Source organism: Equus caballus, chromosome 4 (assembly GCF_041296265.1).
Source record: "Equus caballus isolate H_3958 breed thoroughbred chromosome 4, TB-T2T, whole genome shotgun sequence".
Taxonomy (NCBI): Eukaryota; Metazoa; Chordata; class Mammalia; order Perissodactyla; family Equidae; genus Equus; species Equus caballus.
The window spans coordinates 108,391,352-108,406,685 of NC_091687.1; the positions used below are offsets into that span (position 1 = coordinate 108,391,352).

The 15,334-nt window shown below is 42.5% G+C and overlaps 1 protein-coding gene across 1 annotated transcript in view; it reads right to left on the reverse strand.

Moving 5' to 3' along the window:
* The window catches only part of XRCC2 (X-ray repair cross complementing 2), a 33,686-nt gene extending 19,662 nt beyond the window's left edge, over positions 1–14,024 (reverse strand). Inside the window, exon 1 of the mRNA NM_001309266.1 lies at positions 13,939–14,024. Coding sequence (NP_001296195.1) covers positions 13,939–13,977 — 39 coding nt within the window. The 5' untranslated portion in view covers positions 13,978–14,024. The remainder of the gene's footprint in view (positions 1–13,938) is intronic.
* Positions 14,025–15,334: the final 1,310 nt, after the last annotated feature.

Here is a 15,334-nt window from a genome sequence, read left to right on the forward strand (position 1 = left end):
TGCCAACAAATCTTACAACCTAGAAGAAATGGACAAATTCCTGGACTCTTACAACCTCCCCAAACTGAATCTGGAAGAAATGGATAATCTGAATAGGCCAATCACAAGTAAAGAAATAGAAACAGTGATCAAAAACCTCCCCAGAAATAAGAGTCCAGGACCAGACGGCTTCTCTGGAGAATTCTACCAAACATTCAACGAAGATTTAGTACCTATCCTTCTCAAACTATTCCAGAAAACTGAGGAAGATGGAGTACTCCCTAACACATTCTATGAAGCCAACATCACTCTGATCCCCAAACCTGACAAGGACAATACAAAGAAGGAGAACTACAGGCCGATATCACTGATGAACATAGATGCAAAAATCCTCAACAAAATTCTGGCAAACTGAATACAGCAATGCATCAAAAAAGATTATATACCATGATCAAGTGGGATTTATACCAGGGACACAGGGATGGTTCAACATCCACAAGTCAATCAACGTGATACACTACATTAACAAAATGAGAAACAAAAACCACATGATCATCTCAATAGATGCAGAGAAAGCATTTGACAAGATCCAACATCCATTTATGATAAAAACCCTCAATAAAATGGGTATAGAAGGAAAGTACCTCAACATAATAAAGGCCATATATGACAAACCCACAGCCAACATCATACTCAACAGACAAAAACTGAAAGCCATCCCTCTGAGGACAGGAACAAGACAAGAGTGCCCACTTTCACCACTCCTATTCAACATAGTACTGGAGGTGTTGGCCAGAGCAATTCGGCAGGAAAAAGAAATAAAAGCAATCCAAATAGGCAATGAAGAAGTAAAACTCTCGCTGTTTGCAGACGACATGATCTTATATATAGAAAACCCCAAAGAATCCATAGGAAAACTATTAGAAACAATCAACAGCTACAGCAAAGTTGCAGGGTATAAAATCAACATACATAAATCAGTAGCATTTCTATATGCTAACAATGAACTAACAGAAAAAGAACTCAAGAACTCAATCCCATTCACAATCGCAACGAAAAGAATAAAATACCTTGGGATAAATTTAACCAAGGAAGTGAAAGATTTATACAATGAAAACTACAAGACTTTCATGAAAGAAGTTGACGACAACATAAAGAGATGGAAAGACATTCCACGCACATCGATTGGAAGAATAAACATAGCTAAAATGTCCATACTACCTAAAGCAATCTACAGATTCAAGGCTATCCCAATCAGAATCCCAAGGACATTCTTTACACAAATTGAACAAAGAATCCTAAAATTCATATGGGGCAACAAAAGACCGCAAATTGCTAAAGCAATCCTGAGTAAGAAAAACAAAGCCGGAGGCATCACAATCCCTGATTTCAAAACATACTACAAAGCTACAGTGATCAAAACAGCATGGTACTGGTACAAAAACAGGTGCAAAGATAAATGGAACAGAATTGAAAGCCCAGAGATAAAACCACACATCTATGGACAGCTAATCTTTGACAAAGGAGCTGAGGGCATACAATGGAGAAAAGAAAGTCTCTTCAACAAATGGTGCTGGGAAAACTAGACAGCCACATGTAAAAGAATGAAAATTGACCATTCTTTTTCACCATTCACAAAAATAAACTCAAAAATGGATCAAAGACCTAAAGATTAGGCCTGAAACAATAAGTCTTCTAGAAGAGAATATAGGCAGTACACTCTTTGACATCAGTTTCAAAAGAATCTTTTCGGACACTATAACTCCTCAGTTGAGGGAAACAATAGAAAGAATAAATAAATGGGACTTCATCAGACTAAAGAGCTTCTTCAAGGCAAGGGAAAACAGATTGAAACAAAAAAACAGCCCACTAATTGGGAAAAAATATTTACAAGCTACTTATCTGACAAAGGGTTAATCTCCATAATATACAAAGAACTCACACAGCTTAACAACAAAAAAAACAAACAACCTGATCAAAAAATGGGCAGAGGACATGAACAGACATTTCTCCAAAGAAGATATAAGTATGGCCAATAGACACATGAAAAGATGTTCATCATTACTAACCATCAGGGAAATGCAAATCAAAACTACACTAAGATATCACCTTACACCCGTTAGATTGGCAAAAACATCCAAAACCAAGAGCGACAAATGTTGGACAGGTTGTGGAGAAAAAGGAACCCTCACACACTGTTGGTGGGAATGCAAACTAGTGCAGCCACTATGGAAAACAGTATGGAGATTTCTCAAAAAGTTAAAAATAGAAATACCCTATGACCCAGCCATCCCACTACTGGGTATCTATCCTAAGAACCTGAAATCAGCAATCCCAAGAGTCGCATGCACCCCTATGTTCATTGCAGCATTATTTACAATAGCTAAGACGTGGAACCAACCTAAATGCCCAGAAACTGATGATTGGATAAAGAAGATGTGGTATATATACACAATGGAATACTACTCAGCCATAAAAAAGGAAAAATTGTTCCATTCGCATCAACATGGATGGACCTTGAGGGTATTATGTTAAGCGAAATAAGCCAGACAAAGAAAGACGAACTCTATATGATTCCACTTATAGGTGGAAGTTAACATATAGACAAGGAGAACTGATCAGTGGTTACTAGGGAAAAGGGGGGGTGGGGGAGGGCACAAAGGGGGAAGTGGGGTACCCACAACATGACTAACAATAACGTACAAATGAAATCTCACAAGGTTGTAATCTATCATAATCTTAATAAAAAAACATCAAATTCTTTTTCAAAGGACAAAAACTTCCCACATTGAGAATATTCAAAATAATGTTTCGTAAGGCCAGAAGCAGAGTGTACTGAGGCCAGAGCGATTGAAAGTACCACCCAGAACTTGGAAATAGATTTACCCTTGGACGTAACCTTACAAAATCACGGATAATATCAACATCTTACAGAAGTCACTTTATGAGACAAGATCTCTTCCAAACCCAAGTAGAAAACACCCTGAAAATCTGACAAATGTGATTGACTCTTATAGAAATTAAAATAAATGATGTTTCCAGATTTGAGGAATGAGTTGAGAGAAGCAAGGAATAGTCAATCTGGAGTTTCAGAAGGGCAAAGAAGAGTTTAAGTGTTCAGGGTAAAGGGAACCCAAATAACTTCTGCTTGACATGACCATTTCATCCTTTTAGTGAAGATTCACATATGAGGCAATCAGAGTTTGGTGATGGTAACCATTGAGATAATTCAACTGTTTCTCTTGATTCTCTAAGCAACCTTTCTGAGACTGAATTTCCTAACTGGGAAAGAAGACACAGTGGGCAACATAATTTTAGTCTATTTGACAGCTTCACTAATACTGTAAATTAACAGATTTGGCATTTGGCTTGTAAATCAGTACCCACTAGATTTTTTCTTTAAAGACTGGCACCTGAGCTAACATCTGTTGCCAATTTTCTTTTTTTTTCCCCTCTTCTCCCCAAAGCCCCCCAGTACATAGTCGTATATTCTAATTGTGGGTCCTTCTAGTTGTGCTACGTGGGATGTTGCCTCAGCATGGCTTGATGAGCGGTGCCAAGTCTGCGCCCAGGGTCCGAACTGGCGAAACCCTGGGCTGCTGAAGCAGAGCATGCAAACTTAATCACTTGGCCACAGGGTCGGCCCCTGCTAGATTTTATGATCATAAAAATAGCTACTATTTGTGCCTACTGTGGTATCAGCAGTACATAACTTATATACATTATTTCTTTTAATTGTTACATTAACTCTGTTATTATTCTACTTTTTAAGATGAAAAGACTAGTAGACTCAGTATCACTGAGTCTGATAAAATCTGAGTGCAAGGAGGAAATAGAGTTTTTGGATCTACTAAGCTAAAGATCAAACCAATCTGGCCTTTTTCAACCATTGCTTTTAGTATTCCCTCTAACAGCAACAAGCAGCCCCAAATGTTTTCAATAGCAGCATCTTTACTGGACCAAGTATACAGATAATACTCACACAGATATTCGTTAATCAACATTCAGGCAAGTCAAGCGTGTTCCAGGAACTGAGTGAGGTGCTAGGGATATACATATGTAGCAGACAAAGTTCCTGGCCTCTAAGAATTTAATGAGGGGGAGTCACAAGGTTTAAAAAGTGCAATAAAGTACTGTAGGGGCTATAATACAAATACACACGGGGCGCTGTGAAGGCATAAAATGTGGATGGTCGATTCTAATCCCTGTGACAGGCATATTTAATTTTGAATGAGAGACCTAGCACATAGTCTTCTCAGATACATACAGAATGTGCACTGATAGAGCAATGCTTTTTTCCTTTTTACCTGGCACGCCCTTTCCCTATTCTCGTAATCAAAATCCCTAAGGCCTAGATTATTGAACGATGGAAAATTCTACACATTCTTCAGGGTCACTTCCTTTCATGAAGCTATTACTATCCATAAGAACACAGTACCAGCCCGTCTCCCACGTCGATGTTCAAGATTAAACGGAAACGGATCTAGACTAGCTTGCCACCAATTCCAAAATCTTTACATTTGGCAGGAACTTGGTAGCTGCCTGTTAAATTGAAGGTAAACAGCATAGGTAGGTAGAATCGGGGGAAAGAAGGAGAGTAGAAAAAACCTCAAACTATTTAGATTTTCATATGTTTGGACAATCTATGCAAACTTCTACTAAACAAAAGTCCATGAGTATTCTTATGGCTATCATCAAAGTTCTTTTTTTTTAAAGATTTTATTTATTTTTTATTTTTCCTTCTCCCCAAAGCCCCCCAGTACATAGTTGTATATTTTAGTTGTGAGTCCTTCTAGTTGTGGCATGTGGGATGCTGCCTCCATGTGGCCTGATGAGTGGTGCCATGACCCCCCAGGATCTGAACTGGCGAAACCCTAGGTCGAGGTGGTGGAGTGCCGAACTTAGCCACTCGGCCACGGGCCCGCCCCCTAAGTTCTTAATACTCACTAACAAAAGTTCATTTTAGAGGCAATCATATACCTTCAATAGCTGTTAAGTAGAATACATATGCTATCGATGTTTTTAAACACTGATTTAGTAAGTTATAAGAGTTCACACTAGAGCAGGAAGGAGTGCTTAAAAACCAAATTCATCAGCAATGAATGATATTAAGGCAAACGGGGACGTGAGACTCATTTGGATAAAGGCTGATTTCCCCTGACTTCTGTGAGTAAATCTGTCTACAGATGGACCCAACAGCAAGGTTTCAAACCGGTAAGTACAAAAGGCTACCTAGAGCAGCCAACGTTCTAAGCCAAATATTGCCCCTGTCCTCTAACAGGCTGGATTTCTACTCACAAACGTACACTGCTTAGTAGTTTTCCTACTGATAGAGAAAATTCACTCCAGGCAAAAACGTGTATAACTACAACGCTGGAACGAGCAGAATGGCAAGAGACTGCAGCAGCTGTGTTAGGGCCAACGCAAAATCTGGCCCTTCTCATGGCAGTCCCTCAAGTTAGAGAAGTTCTTCTTCACATCTGACATTAGGCTCCCCTGCCACTGTGAAAATTCAGTAGCCTTTCAGGGCGGAGTACTAGGCCTGGCTCTTCCATAAAGCTTTTGTCTAAATTATACAGAAAAGTCAACTGTTATCCAAATGTTATATGGTTAAATTCCATTGTTTCCAAGTATATTCCCTGAGGAGTTGCTGCTTTTATAATGTTTTTTAAAGCAATAATCCTATAAGAGGAAAGGAAAAATAGATAAATATATAAAGTCAAGCAAAAACTCCTATATATATGTGACTATTTAAGCAGCATTAATTTCTAGCAGAATTCGTAAGGACTAAATTTTAAATTATAAAATCCAACAAATTAGTAATTCCATTAAATGCATAATTAAGATTTCATTAGGAAGTTATATCACTGTGCTTCAAAATTTCATCTAGACAGAAAAATCGACTATGTATATGCAAGCTCCCAGAAAGAGACAGTAAAGCACAGAACCTAAACCGCAGGGGCTTAATGTTGGCGGAATGCTCATTCCCCCCTCGTGTGTGAGGAGAAACACTTCTGGTGTATTCTCGCATCCTCTCGTGCTCTCTTCCCCAGGGAAGGAGAGATTTTTCTAATGGGTTATTTTAAGAGGGGGAACTACACACGCACTGATCAGCCCCTTCCTCTCTGCTGACAGCTTGCCTGCAGGAAGCACACATTCTGTTGGGTTCCGAGACTTTAGTACAAGCAGCATTTAGAAATGAGCCTTTGGCAACATAAAGTTCACTGATAACCTTGATGAGAACACTTTTCGTGGAACAGTGGAGACAGATGTCAGACTGCAGCGGCCTAAAGAGTGAATGGGAGACAAGGAAGGACAGGCACAGTGTACAAACACCTCTTTTCTCTGCTAAGGAGTAAGCGAATGGGGCTGATTAAGGGTTTGTATTTGTTTTGTTTTTAGTGTTTTATGCTGGGGTACTGAGGGAAATGATTGGTAGAAAAGACTGAAGATGCACAAAAGAGAGAAAAATGACCACAGGAGTGTGAATATCTGCAGGAGTGACGTCCCTGAGGAAGAGGAATGGGATGGATGGAATCCACATCACAAGAAGTTGCCCTTCCTTAGAAGCAAAAATATTTATTCTATTTTACAGGAGGGAATTCAGAGAAAATCAGTACATATATTATTATCAGTACAGACAATGAAAAAGCAGGAGTTGCTATATTAATATTCAATTAAAGTAGACTTCAGGGGCTGGCCCCGCAGCCGAGTGGTTTAGTTTGTGCACTCCACTTTGGCGGCCTGGGATTTTGTCGGTTCGGATCCTGGGCATGGACATGGCACTGCTCATCAGGCAATGCTGAGGTGGCGTCTCACATGCCACAACTAGAAGGACCTACAACTAGAATATACAACTATGTACTGGGGGGCTTCGGGGAGAAGTAGGAAAAAAAAATAAAGATTGGCAACAGATGTTAGCTCAGGTGCCAATCTTTAAGAAAGTAGACTTCAGGGGCCGGCCCGGTGGCGCAGCGGTTAGGTTCGCACGTTCCGCTTCTCGGCGGCCCGGGGTTCGCTGGTTCGGATCCGGGGTGCGGACATGGCACTGCTTGGCAGCCATGCTGTGGTAGGCGTCCCACGTATAAACTAGAGGAAGATGGGCATGGATGTTAGCTCAGAGCCAGGCTTCCTCAGCAAAAAGAGGAGGACTGGCAGTAGTTAGCTGAGGGCTAATCTTCCTCCAAAAAAAAAAAAAAGAAAAAAAGAAAGTAGACTTCAGGGGCCAGCCCAGTGGCACAGCAGTTAAGTGCGCACATTCCACTTCTTGGCGGCCTGGGGTTTGCTGGTTCGGATCCTGGGTGCGGACATGGCACCACTTGGTAAAAGCCATGCTGTGGTAGGCATCCCACGTATAACATAGAGGAAGATGGGCATGGATGTTAGCTCAGGGCCAGTCTTCCCCAGCAAAAAGAGGAGGATTGGCAGTAGTTAGCTCAGGGCTAATCTTCCTCAAAAAAAAAAAAAAAGAAAGAAAGAAAGTAGACTTCAGAGCAAAGAAAATTACTAGAGACATTACATAAGGATAAAAGGATCAATCCAACACGAAGACATATGATTCTAAACGTGTACATATCAAACAGAGCCTCAAAATACATGAAGCAAAACTAACACTGCTGAAAGGAGAAACAGACAAATCCAACCCATAGCTGGGACTTTAACACCCACCTCTCAGCAACTGATACACTAGACAGAAAATCATAAGGATACAGAAGAGGTGAACAACACAACCTACAGGATCTAATTGACACATATGGAACATTCCACCCAACAATAGCAGAATATACATTTTTTAAAAGTGGCTATGGAACATTTATCAAGACAGATCATGGGGCCAGCCCAGTGGCCGAGTGGTGAAGTTCATGTGCTCTGCTTCAGCAGCCCAGGGTTTTGCCAGTTCGATTCCTGGGTGTAGAAATGGCACTGCTCATCAAGCCATGCTGAGGCGGCGTCCCACATGTCACAACTGGAAGGACCCATAAATAAAAATACACAACTATGTACCAGGGGGCTTTGAGGAGAAAAAGGATAAAAAGTAAAATCTTTACAAAAAAAAAAAAGATCACATCCTGGGCCATAAAACAAACCTCAACACATTTAAAAGAACTGAAATCAGAGTATGATCTCTGACAATAATGGAAACAAACTAGAAACCATAACAGAAAGACAACAGGAAAAAATGAGGGAGTTCTTGTCACATTTCTTGGGGCTGGCCCCGTGGCCAAGTGGTTAAGCCCGTGCTCTCTGCTTCGGCGGCCCAGGGTTTCACCAGTTCAGATCCTGGGCGCGGACATGGCACCACTCATCAGGCCATGTTGAGGCGGCGTCCCACGTGCCACAACTAGAAGGACCCACAACTAAAATATACAACTATATACTGGGGGGACTTGGAGAGAAAAAGCAGAAAAACAATTTCTTCTTTTCTCAATGACATATGAGGCAAAGTGGAAAGAGCGGAGAAAAGAGGAGGAAGGTATGAAATCCATCCACTAAACAATTAATGAGTGCCTACTGTGGGCTAAATCTTGTTCTAGGCACTGGGACTAAAGGAGAAAACCCAAAAGACAACAAAGTCTGCTCTCTTGACCCCTTAAATGGCAGAGTAGGAGGCGGGGAGGAAGACAACACATAAACAATATAAAATGTCAGGTGTGATAAGTGTTAAGAATAAACAGACTAAAGGAGAGAATTAACAGTAGGAAGGACTGCCTTAGACTGGGTGATCAGGAAAAGCTTCCAAGTTGACCTGTGAGCAGAAACCTGCAGCAAGTGAGGAAGTGAGCCCTGTGAATTTCTGAGGGCACAGCAATGCAGGCAGAGTGGACAGGAAATGCAAAAGGCTGTGAGACTGAAGAAGAGTAAGTGAGGGAGAGTAGGAGAGGAGACCAGAGTATGGGTGGGGCTGAAAGGCAAATCATGTAGAAGAGCAAATCATGCATCATTGCAGGAAATAAGAACTCTAGATTTTATTATAAATGATACAAGAGCCTCTGGAAAGCTTTCAGCAGTGCGGTCTCCTTATTTATTTATTTATTGAAGATTAGCCTTGAGCTAACATCTGCCGCCAATCCTCTTTTTGCTGAGGAAGCCTGGCTCTGAGCTAACATCTGTGCCCATCTTCCTCTACTTTATATGTGGGACACCTGCCACAGCATGGCTTGCTAAGTCGTGTGTAGGTCCGTACCCGGGATCTGAACCAGCAAACCCCAAGCTGCCAAAGCAGAACATGTGAACTTAAGCACTAGCCACTGGGCTGGCCCCTCTCCTTATGTTTGAAATGGATCACCCTGGTTACCATGTGGAACATACACCAGGGTAAGTACGCGTGGAAAGGGTGGGAGCAGAGATCAGTTAGGAGGCTGTTGCAATAAAGGAGGTGACAGCAACTAGGAACAAGAATGGCTGCGATAAAGACAGTCAAATGTGGGCAAATTCCTGATATATACTGAGGGCACAGCAGACAGAATTTGCTAATGAATTGAATGTGGGTTGACAGGAGAGAAAAAGAGGATTCAAGAATGACTCCAAGGTTTTTGGCTTGGGAACAAGTAGAACAAAGTTGCCATTTAACAAGATAGGGAAGACCTGGGAGGAAGGTTGGGGTATGGGTGTGCACGTGTGGTGGTAAATCAAGACTTCAGTTTCATATTCATAATAGTCAAGACGTGGAAGGAAGCCAATTGCCCATCAACAGATGAGTGGGTAAAGAACATGTGGTATATACACACAATGGAATATTACTCAGCCATAAAAAAGACAAAATCGCACTATTTCCAATAAAATGGATGGCCCTTGAGGGTATTATGCTAAGCGAAGTAAGTCAGACTGAGAGAGACAAATACTGTATGATTTCACTCATACGTGGAAGATAAACACACAAAGAGAACAGATTAGTGGCTACCAGAGAAGGGGGTGGGAGGAGGCCAAAAGGGGTAAAGGAGTATGTATAGTGATGGATAAAAACTAGACTATTGGTGGAGAACATGCAGTCTATACAGAAACTGAAATTTAATAACACACATCTTAAATTTACACAATGTTATAAGCCAATATGACCTTAATGAAATAATAATTAAAAAAAATTTTTTTAAAGCAATAGACTAGAGGAAACAACCCAAATGTCCCCCAACTGATGAATGGATAAATAAAATGTGGTAAATGCAAAAAAAAGAGAATAGTGAGTGAACACCAGTAAACCTTTGCCTAGATTCATCTATTGCTAACACTTGGCCAAATTTTTCTTTTGCTAAGCCACTTCCTCTCAAATATTTTATATCTCCTAAGAAAAAAGGTATCCTCCTGCACAAGTACATTACTACAATTATCACACTCATAAACTTAAGATTGATAAATACAATACTCTTCTTTAATACATACTCTTTCTTATATTTTCCCCGGATCTGGGATTCAACCAACAATGAACATGTTAAGTTTGAGATGCCTAGTAAACATCCACATGGATATGTCAAGGAGATAATGGAACAAACGTGTATGGAACTTAGGAGTAAGGTCGGATTTGATGACAGATGTTTTGCAGTGAGAAAGGGAACTAATTACTAGGCAGATCTAGTTGGCCTGGGAGTCCATCCGAGGTTGATGGTTAGAAATTTAAAATGAAACGTCAGCCTAGTGGTGATTTTCCCCAGCAATATTCAGCCGAGTGGGTAGAGACAGCAAAAGCAGACAGCTGGGTGAAGCACGGTTAGGAGAGCAGGTCAGAGGTGTGAAGAGGCAAGGAAGCTGATGGTATCTATAATGGAGGAATGGTAATGATGGAGCGCTGATTCCATTCTGGGTAAGAAGCAAAGCAAAGATGGAGGGAATAAGTGCTGTTCTAAAAGTCTGCGATTACACAAAACCAAAATATTATTATTCAATAAATATTAAATATTTGTCTCATTTAATATTTGCTTCTGGCAAAAAGGCCACTCTACTCTTTTCTTCAAAGAAAAGAAAACCAGTCATTATTATCTATAAATACTTATCAAGTGTTGACTATGCAGCGACTACAGAGCTTAGTGAAAGGAGTCTCTCAGACCCCCTCCTAGAGGCAGAGCTGAAGGGGAACTGAGAAATCAGAGTCTACACCCTCCTTTTACAAAGGTAGAAGCCACGTTGTAAGAACTTATCCAAAATCACAAAGCTTGTTCTTGGCAGAGCCAAGACTGGAACCAAGGTCTTCAAACTTCTCACCCAGCATTCTCCATCTCAGCCTCCAAAATTAGGACATTAGAGAACTTCTGGAAGAACGTACAAAAAAAATTCACCTTGGGAAATGATAATGGGGGAGGGGTTCCTAGTTTTTACTTCAGCACTTCTGGAATTTTCGATCACCAGCATGTACTACTTTAATAATAAATAGGACTAATTAATTAAAGAAAAAAGCAAACAGTATGTTCTACCTGGCAACCCAAACTGAACAAGACACTTTCTATTTTTTATCCATTCATTATTTTAAAACTCAAGGCATACCAGCATTTTTGAGAAAATGTATAATAAACTAGTATTTAACAACTATATGCAAATGAAGCCATTTTGTGGATGATACCAAAATATTGCCAAAATCACTTGAATCTAGCGGCCGCCCTGTGGCCGAGTGGTTAAGTTTGAGAGCTCCACTTTCGCAGCCCAGGGTTTCACAGGTTTGGATCCTGGGCGCGGACACGGCACCACTCGTCAGGGCACGCTGAGGCGGCGTCCCACATGCCACAACTAGAAGGACCCACAACTAAGATATATAACTATGTACTGGGGGGTAATGGGGAGAAAAAGGAAAAAAAAATCAAACCTTTAAAAAAACAATCACTTCAATCTTTTCTAATCTTCAGAGGGATATAAAAGTAAAAATGCCATTGCTACTGTGCAAAACCAAGGTAAAAATCAGATTATCCTCTCGTCAATTGTATTCAAATGCTTGTCTTCTCTAAACCAAGGGCTTACTTGCTCTCACCTACCACAAACTACAGCCCTTCAATCTGTTAGAATATTCTTTGCAACTTGGTTTTCTTGGAAGAACCTGTATAAAATGTCTTCTCCCCACTCACAAGATGTGGGAAAGCTTAGCTATTTTATATGGTGGGAATTCTAGTGAATTACAATTTTAAAGCAGCTTATTTCAGTTTCCGGGGATAGCTTGTGACTTCAGGTATCCTCCTCAACACAATACCTCGAAGTAGAACCCACAAAGTAGACTAATGTGTGAAGAAAGAAAACACCATCCAAACAAATTAAGCAATGGCCATACAGTGCCCAGCACTTAAGGGCAGAGAGGCTCGCTTAGCCGGTTTTGTTAACAAAAAGGAAAAGGATAAAGAAGCACCAGTTGCCCAGCTCGCTACTCTTCCCCCTCCACCCACTGCACTCTGAAGTAACCTGAGCGAGGCAATCTGGCTTAGGATCTCCAGACAGGCATGGCAGGCAAAGGATGATGCTAAAATCTTTTTTTTTTTTCTTCAGGAAGATTAGCCCTGAGCAAACATCTGCTGCAATCCTCTTTTTTGCTGAGGAAGCCTGGCCTCGAGCTAACATCCATGCCCACCTTCCTCTACTTTATATGTGGGATACCTGCCACAGCATGGCCTCGCCAAGCAGTACCATGTCCACATCCAGGATCAGAACCCACGAGGCCCGAGGCCACCAAAGCAGGCGAACTTAACCACTACGCTACCAGGCTGGCCCTGATGCTAAAATCTTTGTTCAACGATTTGATGGTGCTGGGATCCCATTTTTTGGATGCTAGGCTTGTTCTAACTGCAAAAGTCATCCAAGTTGAAGCTGGGTTTCAAATGATCATTTAAGTAATGTTGTAACTGAAGTAGTTCTTGTACCAAGCAGTGGCTCTACCCTTAAGGAGCAGGGCTTGGCAAACTATGGCCAGCGGGCCAAATCCAAAAGTTTGAAAAATGAAAGCTTTACTGGAACACACCCACGCTCGTTTGTTTACATATCTATGGCTGCCTTCACACCAGGACTGCAGTTGAGTAGGGAGTTGCAACAGAGACCAAACGGCCTGCAAAGCCTCAAAACTGACTATGTGGATCTTTACAGGAACAGTCTGCTGACTCCTGGAGTATTGCTTCTCTCCTCACCTGCATGAAAGACCCTTCATAACCCACCCCGGCCTATTTCTCAGGGCTAACTTCTCCACCCCATTCTCCCACTAGCTTTGTTCCAACTGTACACAACTTCTTGCAGCTCCCCTAAATGAGCCATGCTCTCCACTAAACGCAGAATTTATTTGCCAGGCTCTCTCTCTGCTTTGAGTGCCATCCCCTCCTTGCCAAACCAACGGCAAACGGCCCTTAAAAACTTCAGTTCGGTCATCGTCTCCTCCCAGTTAGTTTTCCAGGACGCCTGTCCCTCTATTGGAGAGCATGATTTATTACACACACTATTCTAAGTTTTAAGTCAGCCTCCCTTCCTCGTTCTTTAACGGCAGAAGCTGTTTCTTACTCCTATTCCTTAACTAGTGACCTGTTGGTTCAGTTCCCAAATAAAGTCTTACAGGACATGAAACGGCCTGTGTGGCTCTGGAGGTATTTAGGCCGGAATGGTAAAGTGGGATGGAGGGCTTGATGCCACAGGCAGCGACATGTGGACTAGCGGGAGAAGGGGAGGCAACCTACTCAAAGACCCCCGTCCTACAAAGCGTCCACAAGCGCTCCAGGGGGCGAGCCCTCCCCGTTCCCAGCTTCTCTGGCACGGCTTACCACCTCTAACGGCAGCGAGCTTGCGACAGGCGGGACCACAACGCCAGCATTTCGGCCCCGCCTGTGCTCGCGGCAGGTCCTGCACCTACGGGAACAACGTTCTCCGTCTGCGCTCGGAGAGCGCGCGTCAGGCCGCCCACCTCGGAGGGCCCCGGGTCAGCGGGAACGGCCCCGGGCGCAGGGCGTCTGCCCCATGGCGGGGCGCCCCGCCTCCCCTCATCTCCCTCGCTCCCACCCCGGCGGCTCTCACCTCCGTTCCAGACTCAGCCCTATGGAACGCACTACACATCGCCGCGGCGGCTCGGCGCACCAGGAACTCAAGCTTCCCGCCACCAGCGCCGTTAACCGCGGGCGGCGCCGACCCCACAGCCACTCAGACGCGCTGACCCGCTGACCCGGGCGCGAGCATGCGCACTGCGTCCGCCCTCGGCCGGGAGGCGGCGGGCATGCGCAGTAGGGCGTGCGCGCCCACCCCAGCCCCCTCCCGCTCAGGTGACGTCAGACCCCGTCTCCTAGGAGACCGGGAGACGGCTGGGGATTTTATTTTCTTCTCTCTCATAAACTTGCATTTATTTTTATTAGGTAAAAGTGGCAGCATGTACCTACTTCTTTTTTTTTTTTTTAACTATTAACAAAACATTTACTGAGCAAGCAGGCCTTTTTGTACGTTCTTGGGTTAAAAGTCTTTAGCTGCTGTGCATGGTTAATTCTGAAGAAAGGAAAAAAGTACACTAAATTTAAAAGAATTTTACCGAGGCTGCAGACTTATCAAGTTCTTTTCGGCGGTAGAAGAATTCTCTTACTGTTGGTTATGAAGTGTCCATCCATTGAGATAGATAGATCCATAGATGACAGCAAGATAGATGGATACTGAGAATTTACTACATGCCAGACCCTGTGCCAAGTTCTGGGCACACAACAAAGGATAAGAGACATGCCTGAGTGGAGTTTACAACCTATTAAGTCATTTACTGGAATGCGTTTTTTAAAAACTCACTTTCCAACAGCTCTATCTGTTGTTTAATTGGGCAAAACTGTGAGGTTGGCTGTCTCCAGGTTCTCTTTTTTCTTATCCTTACAGTTGCAGCTGTGTAATTAAGAAGTAATTATTATAATAATAGTAATGATAGTTAACACTTTTAGTGCTTAGTATGGGCCAGGCACTGTCCTAAGTGCCTTATATATAATAATCCATTTAATCTTTACAGTCCTATGAGGGGGGAACTGTTATTACCCCCATTTTTACAGATGAAGAAACTGAGGCACAGTTTTGGCCCACATTACTTCATTGACCACATTGTAATGGGTTGACACATTAATGGGAAGTAGGAAGCAAAGACCATAAATACATGCAGCTCTTCAAAGAAACTTGGCTGTGAAGGAAGGAAATAACGGTACCTAGAAAAAATATGTAGGATCAAGGAAGAGTCTTTTAAGAAGGCAAAGTCTGGGGCATGTTTTATGCTGATAGGAAAGAGCCATAGGGCCTTAATGGGTAAAGACACGATCTGAGAGAAATATGTGATGGAGTCGGACCTGGAGAGGAAGAGGGTAGAGGTCACCTTTAGATGGGGGAGGGCGTCTCTTCCACTGTGAACAGAGACGAGACAAGAATGGGGGCAGATGCAGATAAATTTGGGGGTGGG